The 19,002-nt window shown below is 37.8% G+C and overlaps 1 protein-coding gene across 1 annotated transcript in view; it reads left to right on the top strand.

Annotated features, from left to right (window-relative positions):
* SCARF2 (scavenger receptor class F member 2) overlaps positions 1-19,002 on the top strand; it is a 78,065-nt gene that overhangs the window by 41,443 nt on the left and 17,620 nt on the right. The window contains exons 4-7 of the mRNA XM_053469710.1: positions 5,772-6,291; positions 7,612-7,830; positions 8,105-8,233; positions 14,323-14,426. Of these exons, the coding sequence (XP_053325685.1) occupies positions 5,772-6,291; positions 7,612-7,830; positions 8,105-8,233; positions 14,323-14,426 (972 nt within the window). The remainder of the gene's footprint in view (positions 1-5,771; positions 6,292-7,611; positions 7,831-8,104; positions 8,234-14,322; positions 14,427-19,002) is intronic.

The raw sequence follows: 19,002 nt of genomic DNA, 5'->3' as shown, positions 1-19,002 counted from the left end.
ACCCCCTATATGCCTTATAACTTCCAATATGCCACTCGCCCCCATTTATGCCTTATACCTCCCTATATACCACTGTGCACCCTGATATGCCACTCCGCTCCCCATAAATGCCCTGCACCACCCTGAAATTCATTATACTCCCTGATTCACCACTCTGCCTCCCCCAGATATGCCACTCTGAAATTCAGTATACCCCCCATACACCACTCTACCTCCCCCTATACACAACTCTAACTCCCCCAGATATGCCATTCTGCCTCCCTGAAATGCATTACACCCCCATACACCACTCTTCTACCCTGAAATTCATTATACCCCCCATACACAACTATAACTCACCCATACACCACTCTGCCTCCTGCCCCCTCCCATATACCACTTGGCCTCCTCCCCCCTCCCATACTCAACTCTGCCTCCTCCCCCCTCCCATACACCACTTTGCCTCCTCCCCCCTCCCCATACACCACTCTGGCTCCTCCCCCTTCCATACACCACTTTGCCGCCTCCCATACACCACTCTGCCTCCTCCCCCCTCCCATATTCCACTCTGCCTCCTCCCATACTCCACTCTGCATCCTGTCAGCAACGAAGGTTCACAAGACACCAGGGAGCCGGGTAGAGAGGCAGAGTGGTGTATGGGAGGGGGAGGAGCCAGAGTGGTGTATGGGAGGGTGGCTCCCATTCACCCCTCTGACTTCTCCCCCTCTTCATAGAAGCCTCAGCGTAAGTGAAGTATGTATGTATGTTTTTTGTCATTAGAGGAGAGGGACGAATAAAAAGACAAATCTACTAAAATGTGGTTGGTTATTAGATGAGAGCTTAATGTTTTGTGTAATGTTAATATTAATGAGGAATTGCACTTTTAATGGTGTCACTAGAACTCCTATATGGTGTCCATCAGCTCAGAGACCAGATGTGGTGGTGTATTATACATATACTGTATATGTAAAGCATATTCTGTAGGGGGACAATACAATATAACTAGCAATAACATTAATATTATCATTATACAAAACATACACTTGCATAACATACTACTACAGAAGGAGAAGAGGACACTGCTCTAGTGAGCTTACAATCTAGTAAATAGCAGGTGATGTGCATAGTTGACACCACATGCCCGATATTCCTATTTTTTATTTTTCTCAAAATTATAGCTATACCATTGTGTTAATGGTTTTCTTTGATGGATTATACAAAATAAATCCACTTGGTGGATATATAGAATAGTTGCCATCAGCAGAAGTAGTGTAGGGTCTTACAATGAAGTAGTGTAACCATGCCTGTGATAGGAATAATGTTTCTATGGAGCTGTTATACATGTATTATACTGTAGCATCAGATGACAATACAAAGTAGAAACTTCAAACCGTCTGCCATCAAATTTTATAATTTGGTATTTTCCTAAAAAATGATTATCATTTTGTGTCTATTTGAGCTACACCTTCCGTGTCTTAAGGAATGGCAGTATAAAAAGAACTTCGAGATATCTAAAAACTAAATGAAAGTGACCAACTTAAAGCCAATGTTTCCTTTTAAACTATTCTTGCAATGTAAAGCTCATAGCATCTATTTTCACAGAGACATATTGCTTCGCTACCATTGTCCCTATAAACATCTTTCAAAAATATTATTATTCACTTGTAAATTGTTATTTGTGGTTGATGCAGAGCAATGACGGCCAAAATTCCCGGATTTTTAATTTTTTTGGTAGAGCTGAAATCCACAAGCTTGTGGTTAGCAGCTAGTGGTTTCATGTAACCGTTCAAGTACCCTGGGATCTCACAAAGTTTTATATTATGTCAGACTAATGAGGCTTGGGGAAGAAATCCGATGGGAGCTAAGTTACAAGTTCCATTTCCCTTGACTGCATTTTCCTGTATCATGCACATCGTCAGTGTTCTGAACAGAGACAGAATGGTTTCCTACCAGTATATTTTTCTGTACTAACAGAGTCCAAATGGGCATACCATGCACTATGAAGCATTACTTAATATCACTGTTACAACACTTGGTATATAAGGCCCTAAGGATGGTCCTTTTTGTGTATATGTTAAAAATCCTAGTGTGTTAGATTAAACTGCGATACAGGATACACATTTTTTAAGAAGTAGCCTCCAATACTCCACAGTTTGTTTCTATGATGGCTGGAATACTCTGCTGTGTTTTAGTATTGTACTTATGACTGATGGAAAAAAACTTTACTGCTCCCCTATTATAGGAATCATACATGCTTTTCTAAGCCCTATAATTTCAGACGGGGGACATCTAAGAATTCTGTTTGGCTAGCAGGTCATTTTGTAATTCAGATGAAACATGAAACTGACTATACAGAGACCATACGATAAGTAATTTTGGCCCCAGGCTTGGTATGCACAATGTTTCTGATCAGGCTGCCAGTACTCTAGTGCATCTGTAACAGCTTTACTTTCATTTCTTTACCTTGCCATCTTTTTTTCTTGTCCTCTGGCAATGTTGTTTTCTATTTTTCTATCAATAATCTAAAGGACTGATACATGTTAAAAGCAAAAGAAATCCAGGACAGAGAACCTATAACCAACAACTACAACAAAAAGTCTAGTACTTTAATTATGTATTTATTTCTTTTAGATACAATATTTTTTCAGACCCTCAATTTATGCCCCTAAATATGGATTTGTTAAAATAGATACATTTAAACCATTTACATGTATTGAATTTGTGTCCCCAAAAATGCTACATTTTAAACAAAACTCTTATTTGTTGTGTTTTCTAATGTGGCTGTGGCCAAACTTCTTTATAACTTAATGTTAATATGATTGTCATAATTAAAAACCTAATCTATTTAAAAGGATACCCAGCTGTACACATGTACCAACCAATGGGATATCTAAGCAACAGGAACATGCCATTAGCTCCATTGCCACCTCGTCATTGCGGAGCACTGCGTGATATGATGATGCTATAGAAATCAATAAATAATACATAAACCCTAAATATTTTTGGTGAGTTTGGCAAATGTGGTAGAGAACACTGTTGGCTAAAGGGGTGCGCAGGTAGGGTTATGGTTTCAACCCTTTTGCTTCACTCTTCATTATGAAGGGACAACACATTTACCAGATTTAAATAATAATTGTTGGATATTTGTTGTTATTGAAATTTAAGCAAAATAGAATTAAAACAATGTTTTTTTTGTGTACCATAACACAAGAATAATATTGACTTCACAGTAGTTTGCCAAAGTGCCTACCTTGCATCTTGATAGGCTAAATATTAGAAGTATGCTCTACATAGACTTGCTTTACCGGCCAGCTATCCATCTAATTTAACCAATATGATCTATTCACGTAAATACACTCCAGATTATAGAGGTTTTTTCAACCATGAGCTTTCAGGTGAGATGTAGCAAGTTGTCAACATTTTTAACTCACTCACTTCAAAGTGCAACTTTGCACCTTCATGAAATATCATCGATGTAACTAAGCAAAATATAGGGTAAATTGTGCCCATATGTTGACCCATTTCAATTATATGTCTATTTCACAAGCTGAAATGTTTGCGTCTGAGAGATAGCTCAATGTTGTTTTAAATACTAAGGCATGGAACGAGTGATAGCATAACATACACCTATCCATTTGCACACCTGGGGTATATGGATTTCACCCAGAGACTCCAGAAAGCAATGTGTTTAAACTTTGAGCAAGTGAACCTTGCTTGGCCCATCCAGTGCCTATCATGTTCAAGTCTCTTGGGGGCTAGCCTGGCCCTATGTGTGAGTATTCCTGCTGCTTGTACTTGGACAGATATACCGTATATCCCCATGTATAAGACGCACCTTAATTTTGGGGCCTGAAATTAGAAAAAAAAATTATTATCATAAAATTCATACTCATCCTCATCACTCCCATGCATTAACTGCCCCTAAATTAAACTTAAAGACCCCATCAACAATAACTGCCCCTAAATTAACCCTAAAGTCCCCATGAACCATAACTGCCCCTAAATTAACCCTAAAGACCCCATCAACCATAACTGCCCCTAAATTAACCCTAAAGGCCCCATTAACCATAACTGCTCTAAATTAACCCTAAATGGCCCATTAACCATAACGGCCCCTAAATTAACCCTAAACACCCCATTAACCATAACTGCCCCTAAATAAACCCCCACCTCCCCTAACTTTCAGCAGGCCAAATATTCATTTTATACTTACTGTTAGATGAGTTGCTGTCTGAGCAGTGTGAAAAGAAAAGGGGTGGGGACAATCGACAGTGAGTCAAAAAGGAGCAGGGCCAATTGGCAGTGTGACTGCAGGGAGGTACTGGGAAGCAGTAACTGCAATCTACAATCTACAACCACTGTATAAGACGCACCCAGTTTTTAGACCCCACATGTTTCGAAAAAAGGCGCGTCTTATACATGGGGAAATACGGTACTTCTAGTCTCTCATAAGGAGCAGGATAGCCTGGGGGCAGTCCTAGGAAGTTCCTAGGTGACAAAGAGCAACTGTGCTATGTCTTTGAAGTCCACAAACGGAACTGGTGTGAGCAAAGAGAATGGTCTTAATATTCTTATGAGTATTACACATAGGAACATTCTGTAGGGCACTCTAATGAGCAGTTAGGTAGTATGTAAGGTAATTTATTAAGGTACAGGAATTGACTTGGTGTAGATTATGCAAATAGCAAAATTCATATTATTTAATGAAAATATTATTGTATTTAAAATGTATGTTTTATTTTAAAAGCTTGATTATATATAATTCACAATGCAGAGAAAGCGATGAGAACGATTCGAACGTAATATAAACATATTTTATGCAGCCTGAGGGATGTGTTTATATATATATATATATATAACTTTAGAAATGTTCTCATTGCTTTCTTTGCATATACGTCTTATACATATCTTAATTCTTGGAAAAATAAAATAAAGAAAGCATAAAAAGTACACTTTGTTAAGATAAACCTTTATTGAGTAGTTAAAATGTTCTGCAACACAAAATATATATTGTTGTTGATGCCTGCAGATCCTGTTTAATAAATAAGCTTGTCATAATAAAAAAAGGTTTGCATTTTTGCTTTTTGTTTCTTTTGTTATATACATCAGTAATTAGTATGGAGCATATTATGTTCCACAGTTATGTTCCTGCTGAGTGTAGGGAAGTTTCTGTCCGTCATGCCTGGTAGAGTCTTACTCAACCATGCCATATTATATCTTAATTTCCCTCTTGCCGCATTATCATCATAACTGTGTACCAAGACTTTTCTTAGCACCATGAGTAGTGGCACATCTTTAAAAAACTGCAAAAATATTTGTTTTTCGACTGTTAAAAAATAAACATCTTAATGCTGTTCGCAATGAAATCCTGTTCTGTACTTGCATATAGTGTGCAATGTAGGCAGTGATAACAGTACTTTAGTAATCCATATTACATTTTACACAAATCATAATCTTGTATGTAAGACTAATACATAAGGGATATTTATCAGCACCAAAGCTTTCAGAAGAACTGTTAATTTATTAAAACTATATGCTGTGGGCTTTTTGTTTGTCAATTAGTGAATTTTACCTTTTAATGGAGAATGGGATTATATGGCAAAAATAATGCAAGCACTGTAAATATTACATAGGTATATTCTATTCTTCTTAAGACACTTTTGGATATTAGTTATGTGATTACTGATAGTACAGTGTATGGGGCTTTGGAGGCAAACTCCACTTTGCTAAACATGCAACAGTAACTTAGGTCATATCATGTTTAATAATTTGCATCTGTTTTGTTTCTTTAGAATGCCCTAAACAGTTTTGGGGTCCAGACTGCAAAGAAAAGTGTGCCTGTCATCCTAATGGCCATTGTGATGATGTTGTTGGCCAATGCACTTGCAATGCAAACCGCTGGGGACCCAACTGTGAAAATGCATGTCTCTGCAAACATGGCAAATGTGACCAGGACACTGGGAAATGTACCTGTGAACCCAACTGGTGGGGTCCTCAATGTTCAAATGGCTGTTACTGCAGCACCAACTCACAGTGCGACCAGGCCACTGGCCGGTGTATTTGTCAGCCTGGATGGTGGGCCCGAAGCTGTAACAACCAGTGTTCATGCAACAATTCACCCTGTGAACAAATGACTGGCCGTTGTCTTTGTCGAGAGAGGTTATGGGGACCTCGCTGCGATAGAGTTTGCCAGTGTTTCAAAGGAAAGTGCAACCAAGCTGATGGAACTTGTACATGTGAGCCGGGTTACAGGGGCAAATATTGTAGAGAGCCCTGTCCTGCAGGACTCTATGGACAGGGTTGTAGAAGACGGTAAGGAGACTTCAAATTTAGGCATTTATGCGTGTGTAATAGTTATATATCGTAACAACTTTCATTTCTGGTAAAATGCGAGTTTGAGAGTGTTAGCATTCTGTATATGTTTTTTTATATTTAAATTTAATGGGATTCTCATACTGACCTTTTAAAGTGATTTCAATAATAATCTGTGACTATCTAGGGGGATAAACAGCAGTCAAGATACTTTTGTAATAATTTACAAAGGTGGTGTAAAAATGAGACCTTTAATGCTCAGATATAACTTACATGGGGCAAGAGGGACAGCTCGCTCAGGCACTGTAAGGTGAGGAATGGTCTTGAGCCTCAAGGTGGCAATGCCCCTGTGCCCCCTTGTGCTTTCAGTGCAGGTGGGGACCTCCAACAGTGCCCCAGGTGCCCAGAGCCCTAGTTCTGCTCCTGCTTTCTTTGGTAATTGAGGTGATAGCAAACATAAGCTTTTAGAAGACTTTAGACATAGCTAAGCAAATAAAACTGAAACAACATAGAAAATATATGCAGAGTATAATTAAAAAATGCAATGAAACCATTTGGTTCATTTAGTCTACCCATTTTTTTCTGAAGTAAAGTCTTTGGTCTTTTCTTAGATTCAGGATATCTGTATGCCTATCCCATGCATGTTAAGATCCCCTCACTGTATTACCATATACCACTTCTGCTGGGAGGTTGTTCCTTTTATCTACTACCCTCTCAATAAAGCCAATCTTAGTAAGTTAAAAATGTAAGTGAAACTTGCTTCTAGGCCTCTTACATCTTACTCTCTAGTTTTAGATTATGACCTCTTGTTCCATCGTTTCTCCTCCTTTGAAAAAACCTTCCTCTTGTACTTTGTAAAATCCCTGTAATTATTTAAATGTTTCTCTCTATTATCTTCAGTGCTATACATATACATCAAAACAGAATACCCTAAATGGAATAAAATAATTACTGTAACCTGTTTTGATGTATTGTAATTTGCAAAATACATTTAAATGCAACATGAAATAAACTGTTGTGCGGCATATACATTCCACATACTTACTCTTAATGCTGCCACGAGTATGTGGGTTTAGCTACATACCACCCCATTTATATGTATATTCTGCAAACTTTCCCAAATATCCCCCAATACTTGTTTTAACATTCATTCCTTTGTCACGGATATGGAAATGCAAGTTTGTGTGTGAAATGAGCGTGTGTGATTCGTTCATTTAGAAATATAGAGGTCAATAACTAACCAACGATTTAACGTCCGAAAATGCTTAACCAGTGGCCATCGTTTTTTAAATATGCATATGTGGTTTTCTTTTTTTGTAGATGTGGCCAGTGTAAGGAACAGCAGCCTTGCACAATTGCAGAAGGACGATGTATTGCTTGTGAACCTGGATGGAATGGAACTAAGTGTGACCAAGTGTGCTCACATGGTTTTTATGGAGAAGCTTGTGAGAAAGTGTGTCCACCATGCAAAGATGGACACACCTGCAACCACATTAATGGGAAGTGCTCTCATTGCAACGCTGGCTGGATAGGCGATCGGTAAATATGTTATACATATTACACATTATTCAGGTTGACATTATCTTGTTTGGATACACAAATCTGGAGACCTGGGCAGCTGGTGAGGGGTTTTCAGTCATTTGGAGCCTTCTGCTACTTGGTTGTGAGAGGCGTTTATAACAGATAGAGATAAGACATGGTTTTATTTATTTATTTGACCAAATATGTATTAAATAAAAATATCAAATATTTATGTTTTCTGAAAATCCAAATATATTTTAAAATGTATTTAAAAAGTATTATTTTTTTCTAGGTGTGAGACAAAGTGTCGCAATGGTACATATGGAGAGAACTGTGCGTTTGTTTGCACCGACTGCTATAATGGTGAATGCCATTTTGAGACTGGGAAGTGTCTCTGCAGTGCAGGTTCCTACGGACCATAGTAAGTTTACGTATATATAAAACATATTACACTGTTTTAGTGTGTTAAACTTAATTAAATTACTGATACAGATGTATCACCTTTGTTCAGACTTACTGGTATCGGAGTGGCATGTTTTTTTATCCAGCTTTGTGAAGTGAGGCCTCATTTAAGACCAATCAGTAGGACCAGACAATATATAAGTATTAGAAACCTACCTAATGTGTATACGAGCAGGAGAACAGTCTGCCTTCCTTTAGGATTTTATATGATTTCTCCCTATGACGTTATATTCCCCATTGTTACAGAATGATATTTTTGTCAACAGTGAGTGAGTGTTCTGCTGAATTTAACCCTTGACTAGCTTAATCCAATATGAGAAATATAATTTATAGAGTTCCGAATTTATATCAAGTGCTTTTATTAGCACTTAAATGTGTCTGTTCTGATAACCTGTAACTAAAATTAAACATAAAATTAGGAGATATTATGAATAGTCTTCCTCTTGTTGTAAGAGGCAGAATACCGAGATGTGGTGCCCAGAATAGAGGAGGTGTTTCCTAAGTGTAGCATTGCTTCCCCAGGTCATTTTCATATTTCCTTGGACAAAGGAGCTGCGTGGGGCATTGACCTCCAGAGGATTTCTTCCATGGGGCAAAAAAATATCTTCCCCACCTTTCCCCTCTCCTACCCTAAAACCTACCTTTGTTGGCTCAGAAGAGGGGTTTCCTGGTGGGAGGGAAATGTTAGTTACCCATTATTAGGAAAAATGATATGGCCATGGTAGTAGCTAACAGACCAGCATGAATCTGCACAACATGAGAACTTTAGTTTGCAATAGTCAAGAGTGGTAATGATTAGCTAGAACTACCCCAGTCTAGATAGTAAGCTCCCAAGAGCAAGACCATATTCTCATTTTGTACCATTTTGTTATTTCTGTTTATTTTACCAACTCTGTTGTATCAGTGCTACAGAATCTGCTGGTGCTATATACATAAATGAAATGGTGTTCAGCCAGTAATGGCTGACTGCATATCATGGGAGCTGCAGTTAGTGTGTTGTGTAGGCCACCACAGCCCCGGTCTATAACCACAATTCCCATGAAGTTCAGCCAGCAATATGGCTTCTGAATATAATTGTAGATGCAGTCGACGAAAATGAGTGTTTGTACTGAAGACTTATTGTAGCAAGGGAGTAACAGTTATGAAAAATGCTGTGTTGTGCAGTGTATGTGTCTGCAGCCTGCAAACTGTGTCTCTGCTCAGGCGGGGACTCTGTGTCTATGAAGAAGCAGCTACCAGTGTGAAGGAGAGGAGACCAACTAGAGGGATTGGAAGAGGGCAAACCAAACCACACTGATAGCACAGGGGTGTACAACATTTAATAATAGCTTCTTTGCCGACTACCAGGTGCTTTTTTCTGCCTCTTTGTCTAGTTAAACTGCTCTAATCAGCCTACTGTTTTTTCTTCCTCCTGTGCTGCTGCTCCAGTGAGTCCGGTGAGTGGGGGGGGGCAGGTTCCTCTTATGGACCAGCTTCTGTACACCCATGGCATGTGGCCATACCTTTTCCGTGCACATCTTCTACCCTGCTCAGTTCCTACCTCTAAAGGCTCTTTGGCCCCTGTGTGCAGCTACTGTAGCTCTACCCCTACATGAACCCACTCCCCCAGAAGTAGCCTACTCTTAGGTATGCTACTACTGGGGGAGTGGGTTCCAGGTAGCCCACTCTTAAGCTGTGTTTTTGCTTTGGATCTATAAAAGTAACTGATTATGGGCTATTTAACTACTGCAGAACTTCACTTTTATATCCTTTTTGGCTTTTGTTGCCAATTCTAAATGATCTGGTCTTACTATCCCTACTGAATATACTAGGACATTTCAGCTTAGTACCAAAGGAAAAAATAAGGACATGAATCTGGAGAAATAATAATGCAAATTAGGCTGTGTTTGCCCAATTAAAGGCTTTAACTACCAAGTTTGGATAGATTATTTTACTTCTTAAAGCCAGCAAAATTATATACCTTGTTATTACCTGACATCGTTTTAGATATTTGCATCTAACACTTCAGATTTTAATGGAGTCATTCCAATATGAAATACAATTCATATAGATATGGTTGCCATTAATCTAACCTTGCACAAACACTGGTAAAAGAAGCAGGCCATAAATTATTTTAAAACAAATACTCAGCAGGCATTACTAAGTTTTCCTTTTTTTATTAGACAATACAGTTTTTGCTATTATCTTCACACAGTTTTCACAGCTGACTTTATTGCCTCAGCAATACGCACTAACATTACACATTCTATCCATGCACGCTGAGCATAAAACCAGCTTTTTGTGAAATTAAATTTCATTGGTACTTTAATTTTTGCCATAATATTTTATTCAGATCACCTGTGCTTCATATTCATGGAAAAGAAAAGAATGGGCTTTTGTATAACGTTAGTAACAACTTCATGCAAAATAAAATATTAACCCCTTTGCATGCAGTTGAATACACTGGCCTCCATGAAAAATGGACTCCAGTGTGCATTAAAATTACAGTTTTTTTGATTGTTGAGGAATAAGACCACATTTCACATCATTAAAGATGTGTTTGGGGAAGGGTTTTGGTATTCAGTGGAACTAGGAACTGCTACATTTAGTCCCAAAATTGTTACATTCAGCAGAGTAGATATAGCCTTTAAGATATTGTCTTAATTCAAAATATTTTGTAGTCTTAAATTGCGTAGTTATGAGGTGGAAGCAGTCGTGGAAACTTGTTATGGTATATCTTTGTAATAGTGAGTATGGTGCCTCCACCTACACATGAATGTTTTCAGACTTTTTTATTAAACCAAGATACTCACCATCAGCCACCTTGCTCAGCATCTTCTGATTTGAAGTCTACCCAAGTAACATAACAATTCCCATAAAGCTTAACGAAAGAATTCCTGGCACCATTATAATGAAAGATGTTATGATTTTATTTTGTTCCGTGCAAAAAACTTAAGGCAGCTTATTGTCCTTTTCCTGCTATGCTGTATACTGAAGTTCAGTTAAAAAAATTAAAATTTCTTAAGTACAGAATATAAGTACTTACTTAAATCCTCCATTTATTTGAAGTGAGTGTTGGCGGTATCTAACTATATCAGCAAAGCCTAAACTTGGATGTAAACACTATGTTATATATTTTTTTTAAAGTTGAGTTCCTTATTTTATTTTTTCAGTTTTCTAAAAAAAATATTTTTTTATTTTTGGTACAAGACAGCCTGTCTAACTGTACTGTTATTCTGTTTTACCACCATTAAAAATAGAATTAAGATAGTACAGTAATCCTTAAAGCCACGCATTCAGCCAGGATAAAATTACCGTATATTCCGGCGTATAAGACGACTGGGCGTATAAGACGACCCCGAACTTTTACAGTCCAAATATAGAGTTTGGACTATACTCGCCGTATAAGACTACCCCTCTACCCAGCGTACAACAACCAGCCAATCACGGCAAGCGATGTACCTTACCGGTGATTTGCTGGTTGATTTGCTGACATATACATACATGCACTGCCCTTACACACACATATATAATATATATATCTATATATATATCTACACATATGCCTGTCCATACATACACATTTATACACTGCCCTCACCACACACCCCTGCCTTTACACACACATGTATATGTGTATATGTATATATATATATATATATATATATATATATATATACACACACACGTATGTATATATATATATATATATATATATATATATATATATACACACACCAGTATATATATATATATATATATATATACACACCAGTGTGTGTGTGTGTGTGTGTATATATATATATATATATATATATATATATATATATTTCTCCCCCCCTTCACCCTTTCTCCCCATCTCTTACCTTATCTTCTGTCTTCTTTCTTCCATCCAGTTGTGGGAGCCCGAGGTCTGGCACTTCAGACCTCGGCTTCCCTGCTCTCTAATCACTAGGCGCCGGCTATTGATGCCGGGCGCCGGGACATGACGTCATCCCTGCGCTCGGCATCAATAGCCGGCGCCTAGTGATTAGAGAGCAGGGAAGCCGAGGTCTCAAGTGCCAGACCTCGGGCTTCCCTGCTCCCTCATCACTACGCGCCGGCAATTGATGCCGGGCGCCGGGACATGACGGCATCCCTGCGCTCGGCATCAATAGCCGGCGCGTAGTGATTAGAGAGATTGGTGGCTTCGTGGGAACCTCCGGCTTGGTAAGTACGCGGCGTATAAGACGACCCCCCACTTTTAAGAAGATTTTTTGGGGTTAAAAAGTCGTCTTATACGCCGGAATATACGGTAGTTCTGTGTTTGCCTTTTGAAAGTAAAAATGTCATCTTGATAAAACAGTGATCCACATGATATCTCTTCAAGTTGCAGCTGTGTCTGCTTTTTTCTTGTTCTTGTTATTGCTGCTTGATATTTCAAAGGCATGTACAGTAACTCAAAAGCACTTTGATCCAGTTTAAACTCGTCATATTAAACAGATCCACCATAAAAGTGTGAATTTATCTCAGAGACCACTAGGTAGCATTCCCAGTTTATTTCTAGCCACACACTGAACTATGTTAGCTAACATTAAACCATCAATTTCATGTCCTTCTGGAAAGTGTCTCTGCCCAACATAAAAAGCATAGGTTATTACTTAAAGTACTAACTATGCATATTCTATAGTGTAGCTCAAACTTCATACATGTATTTGAGAACTTATATTTTGTTGTGTTTTTCAACATGGATGTAATTAGCATATGTTAGCTAATGATCATACTACTCATGTTTACAGAAGTCGGTGCACATATCCATACCTGGAAATTTCCAAGCATAGACTATTGGGAGCTTGTGCTCTTCTGCTGTATACACTTTGTATAGTGTTAAGAAAGTGCAAGGGAAATAGGGAAAGTTGGGGGAATATGGGTGAGCGGTGGGTATGGCCACATAATGCTCCCCAGAGGGAGAAGACACTGTGACACACAACCAGCATGAAATGTACATTTGGGGTAATTATATATTTTCTTCTGTACACTTAATAAAGGTTTAACTAGTTCAGGATGTAGCTAACATTTTGTACTTTGCCTGAAATTAACATTGTCATCCATATAAGATGAACAGGATCATTTCAGCTTCTTAAATGTTGCATTGCTTGAAAAGTGATTGAATAACTACAGTGTTTTACCAAGAAGTATCTTCAGAACAAATCTGAGATCTTGTGGCCTCAGTACAATGTTTCTTTCCATTTTACCCTAACCTTCATTCCAGTTTATACTCAGATTGCCCATAAAACCATTCTTCCTGCTGCCAAGGATATTGGCCACGCCAACCAGGGGGGAACTGTCCCCTACATCATTTTAGTCATTATTATTTTTAAACATTACCCACAGTTCTACCAGGGTATTTTCATGTTCATCTGAAATACGATAAATAGTTCCAATGAATGAAACAAAATGAATGTATAGTTGAAAGTATTGTCTAAGAATGAAAGAAGGACAAGAATCCTACATGGAAATCACATACAATTTCCAATAAACATTGAAGTAAACATTATTCTGGAAGAACATTTGATGAGAACCATTCACTTGCATTGTTTGTGACCAAAAAGGCATGACGACTTCTCTTGCAGAACATCAGCCAAAAGAAATCACTGGTCTTTCACAAGTAATTTACATCACATGACAACAACTGAAACCCTAGCTTGCCTTTAATATCCACATATATTTATTCTTTCAGTATGTGGTACGGCACATCTGGACTCTATAATTTGTGCATTAGATTTTACCATTCCTTGTCTTTTCACAAATAAGAAGCGATGCCAACATTAGATATGGTTGTCTGGTTGACCAAACTGCATGTTCCCCATCCACATTAGAGTTGTGAGCAGATACTAATTATATACCAGGCTTCAATTGCATGCAGTATGAGAACGGAAAAAGGTTTAACTCTTTCAGTGTCAGAGAGATCTGCCCAGTGTATTTTTTAAAATCTGCCTCAATGATTTAATTGGGCAAAAACTCTAATTCTAACTCTTACGAGCTAGCCAACTTGCTTTAAATTAACCTGGCTTTTTGTGTCATTTTTAGCTGCAACATGACATGTCCTCCTGGCCAGTTTGGCGTTAACTGTGACGAGTATTGCAGCTGTCACGATAACAAGTGTGATCCAGTCAGTGGTGCCTGCTATATGGGTAAGTCTGCTATATAATGGTAAACTGGTACAATGCAAATTTCTAAAAATTTTGGTGATACCTTTTAATGGGCCAACACAGAAGACGATGTAGAGTCACGTAAGCTTTCTGGACCGCATAGGTCTCATCTTCCAATGAGAAAGGCGAGGAAAGGAGAAATCTGCCTTTGTAGGTACACATCTTCTGCTTCTTTAAACTGACAACCAAAGACATTGGTTCAAACAACCCTTAGAAAGAAATGCTATTTGAAATAAATTCACAACAGAAAATAATACATTCTTAAAATTCTTGTTTGTGCAATGCATTTAAAAGTACTATTAGAGAAACGATACAATGATATTTATTGTCATCTACTTTATTCCAATAATCCTCATTCAAATGCATTTGTTCCTGTTGCCATGCGTAACATTTGCTAAGCTATAGACAAGGCCAAAAAGTGGACATGCCAACTCTCCTGGAAAGCCAGACCAAAGGAGTTTGTAACTGACAAATACACGCTTGTGTGGCAGCTTATCCTGTTGTATGAGCGTGTCAACGAGTTGCCAGTACTAACAAGTGTGAGATGTGCAACTCCCCGTGTACAAATCTGTGATTTCATACTAAAAAGAACTGTTCCTGTGCTTCAAAGAGAGGAAGTGTTCCATCCAGCAGGCAACATAACAAGCATTTTATATGTTTCTTTTGGGACTCTACTCTTTGGCTTCTTCTGCCTGGCTGACATTGAACATTTGATGGTAAGAAGCATATGGAAATAAGTGAATTGAAATGTTGATTTATTGAACTTTACAAGCATTCTATAGCCATAGTTTTTGGTACAGTAACAATACAATCTTAAGGGTGTTAAATATATTAGAAACACGTTTTACATTATTACAAAGTGCACATACTTTTCCATTGATTTGCCAACCTGTTATTTTTTAGACATACATTGAGATGTTAGTGTCATGTCTGCGAAGTAATTGAAATACTTTATGGTTCTAACGTGTTCAATGAGATTAACCGTTCCTGCGCCAGATGGATGCGATATATTAGACGTTCTAATTAGATGTCAAGGCAAATTATCGAATGTCTTTTTGTGTGTGTGTGTATATATGAGTATATTTATATATGTATACATACATGTTTCTACAATTCAATTTAGATTGCAAAAGTATTCAGTGGGATGACAGTAAGTGTCATATATATTTCTTGTTAGACTTCTTTCACAATACTTACTTACCCCATGATTCTGTGTACTGGCTATTTTAGCCAAGGCCATTGTAGGAAAGTATCTGCAAAATTCATAATACCACATATAATTATGATTAAGATAAAAGGTAGCATGAACTACTTCTTTATTTTCAAAAATGTATTACCGCCTGTCCAAAATAGAGCTATGGATACTTTTTTCCATTTTCTGGAAGTAGGTTACATTCTATGTATTTTATAGAAATTATGTCAGGAAAAAAAGGTGAAACAGTTGTACTAGAAAGACTCAACTATCATATGTTAAAGAAGAATATATTTATTGCACCTTCTGTCTAATGCATATCCTTGCTAACCAGCTAAGGATGAATAATCCATACAGATTTCAGGTCATAGAAAAGACAGGAAGGGAATGCAGAAATAATTGTTCACTATTCTTGTTCTGGGTTATAAAATATTTACTCTCTAGACTTAAGATAGCTGACCAGTCGATGGAAGAGTGTTTTTCCCTTCAAGCTAAGAGATTCCTGTTATCTCCTACTGTAGACTGTATGTTAGTGTAGGCAGGGACCTCCTTTTTGTATTTTTAGATACATTTTATGCTGTTTGCCCATTAAATGGCACTACAGATTTCATTTTACAGTATACAGGTATTATTTTTGGTTTGATTGTGTAGTTGTAGTTCCTGCAGCATTAATTTATCCTTAGGGGGATCAGAGCATGAATATTTCATAGCAGTCCACGTCTGCTTGAAATGTGTTGCTTAATATGCCATAAAAATGTTATAAAAAGCCAGTCTTTAAATATCTGAAATAACATGAAATAGTAATGAAACATATATTGAACTCTGTATGTATGGCAAAATTATGTATTTTTATAAAATATTACCATATAACATCTGTTTTATATACCCCAACTGTAAAATGTTTTATGCTTCCTGCAGAAATATGGTCCATGTGCTATGGAAAAGGGATGAACCCAAAATAATTTAATTTAACACAAGGCCTGGAGCACCAGATACAGATACTATAAAAATGGTGTATAAAATATGGATAAGTAAACAAAGCAGAAAAATGTCTGTTTTTCAAGGAAAACCTTGATAAGAGAGCTGTAACTATTGGTCGATGAAGCACACTTAAGTCTAAGAATTTATTCACTTAAGGGAGAGCTGGTAGGAGACTTGTAGCTTTGACTCATTGACTTGACTATTTACTCTGATGGCCCATCCCCCAAAAACGTTTGCTGCTTGATTGGCCCTGTGTAATGCTCTCCTCACCTATTAAATAATGTATTATACAAGCCCTACTGGCTGGAGGAACCTACCAATGGCAACCCTTTGTAATGAACAGTGAGCTAGGGACCTGAAGCATTAAATCCTCTACAAACTCTGCAACCTATTCTCCCTTTAACAATTACATTTCTGTGTGTAGTGGGTTGTGTGTAATGTAAGAATATTCTAGCTTTAGTGTTCGAATAATCAGAATTTTATTAAAGACAGGAGGTGAATATTTTGCATTATAGTTATTTACTGAACCTCATAGCAGCAAAGAAAACCATGGTAACAATAAATCAATAGATAAAAACCACACAATCTATATAACCCTGCCCCTTGAATAGGTTCCTCTTTCTTGCAGCGACTTCCAGTAACTTAAGAAAAAAATGTTAACAGTAACCTCGAAGTAACGATCCACATAACCAAGATCCATAAAATGCAGCTCCCGAAGGATGAGAAATCATGCTGAAATAAAATGGAGAAAAACGATGAACAGTATCTTAAATTATGAAAAAGTCATGATTTTTTTTTCTTTTTTTCCACTATAATACATACACTATGAAATAAACCCTGATACCGTCAGGATTGAGGTAGAAATTGCGATATAACTAAATAGTTCATAATAACTTAGTAACCAAACAATAAATATACACACTAAAAAGTAAACCATCTAATTACTATAGATGTAATCACTCAATCACTATACAGTACAAAAGATAGACACAAAGCCCCACAAACCTTTAGAGTTTTGAGTAGATAGGGAAGGGAATATGCATTAAAAGGCCGTTTGGGCGGGAAAAATATTCGCCTTTTGTTTTTAATAAAATTCTGATTATTCGAACACTAAAGCTAGAATAATCTTCAATTTTATGTCAAGATCAGGAGGCTCATATTTTTGCAGTTTTAACGCGGCTGAACCAGGGCACTCGCCGCATGATCTACCGGACGAAACTAGAAATGCCTAAAGGTGGATTCCCTAGACCAGTCTGCTGAGCGCACGATGTCCTGCAAGGAGCAAACACAATAAACGGCTTGAGAGGAGTTGACATCCAGTGCCTGAATATCCGACACTCGGTGGAAAGAGAGTAAAGTGGCCATCTTTGATGACAACGAATCATTGTCTGGCCAATACATGAAAAGATTGAGAACCAGAGAAACATCACAAAAGGAAGAATATCGGGGGGCTGGCAGACGCACCAGACGCATACCCCACAATAATAGACAAGGGATCACTCTGCCTAGCCAAACACCAAGCTCTCCATTTGCGCCATGTGTCTGGTGCCAAAAGACCAGGAATCCCGAAGCAACGATCTAGCCGTATGTGATAGGCCTGACATATTCCAGGCACCCCTGAAATTGACCATACTGTCATCAAAAGATGGCGATAAAGCAGAAGCCAGAGCCTCCCGAATGGCCGCCTGGATCGTATAATAATTTTCTATTTGACTCAAATTATCAGATTATGGCTCATATAAATTCACAGAACGTGGGCTCACCACTATAATATCAGCAGGGATCCGTAGTAGGGCTCAGCCACTGCAAATATGTTTTTTATATTTAGAATGTTACAAAGGGTTAATCTAATTAAGTGCCAATATTTGTGCAGCGTTTACTACAGCTTTAAATAACTATCTAAGAGGTGTATTACACCAAGCAGATAAACTAGCTGCCACATAGCTTAGGTAACTGGGAAAATGCATGGTAAAAATTTGCATGACACCTCCAAGATGGCTTCCGGAACAAAAACAAGCATTCTCAAAAAAACACCCCCAAAAATCGCCCCACAACCATGAGAGGTAAATGGGGGACCTTCTGATACGAAGGAAGACCGTAAAAATTAAGGAAAACGCGCTCAAAACGCTTAAGAAATAGCGTGCCACCACCAAGATGGCCACGGCACAACAGATAGGCAGGCTCCAATACCTTAATAGTTAACCCAAGGTAAGAAAAACACTTTCTCAAAATAACAAAATAATGTTTAGAAGACATACTATGACAGTCATAGATCAGAATCAGAATAGCACTGACCTGTGGAGCAGCAGCAAAGAAAGAGGAGTAACCTATTCAAGGGGCAGGGTTATATAGATTGTGTGATTTTTATCTTTTTGTTTATTGTTA

This window comes from Spea bombifrons, chromosome 1 (assembly GCF_027358695.1).
Source record: "Spea bombifrons isolate aSpeBom1 chromosome 1, aSpeBom1.2.pri, whole genome shotgun sequence".
NCBI classification, from domain to species: Eukaryota; Metazoa; Chordata; class Amphibia; order Anura; family Pelobatidae; genus Spea; species Spea bombifrons.
Note: the sequence above shows the minus strand (reverse complement) of the source record. Positions and strands in the feature narration are given on the sequence as shown.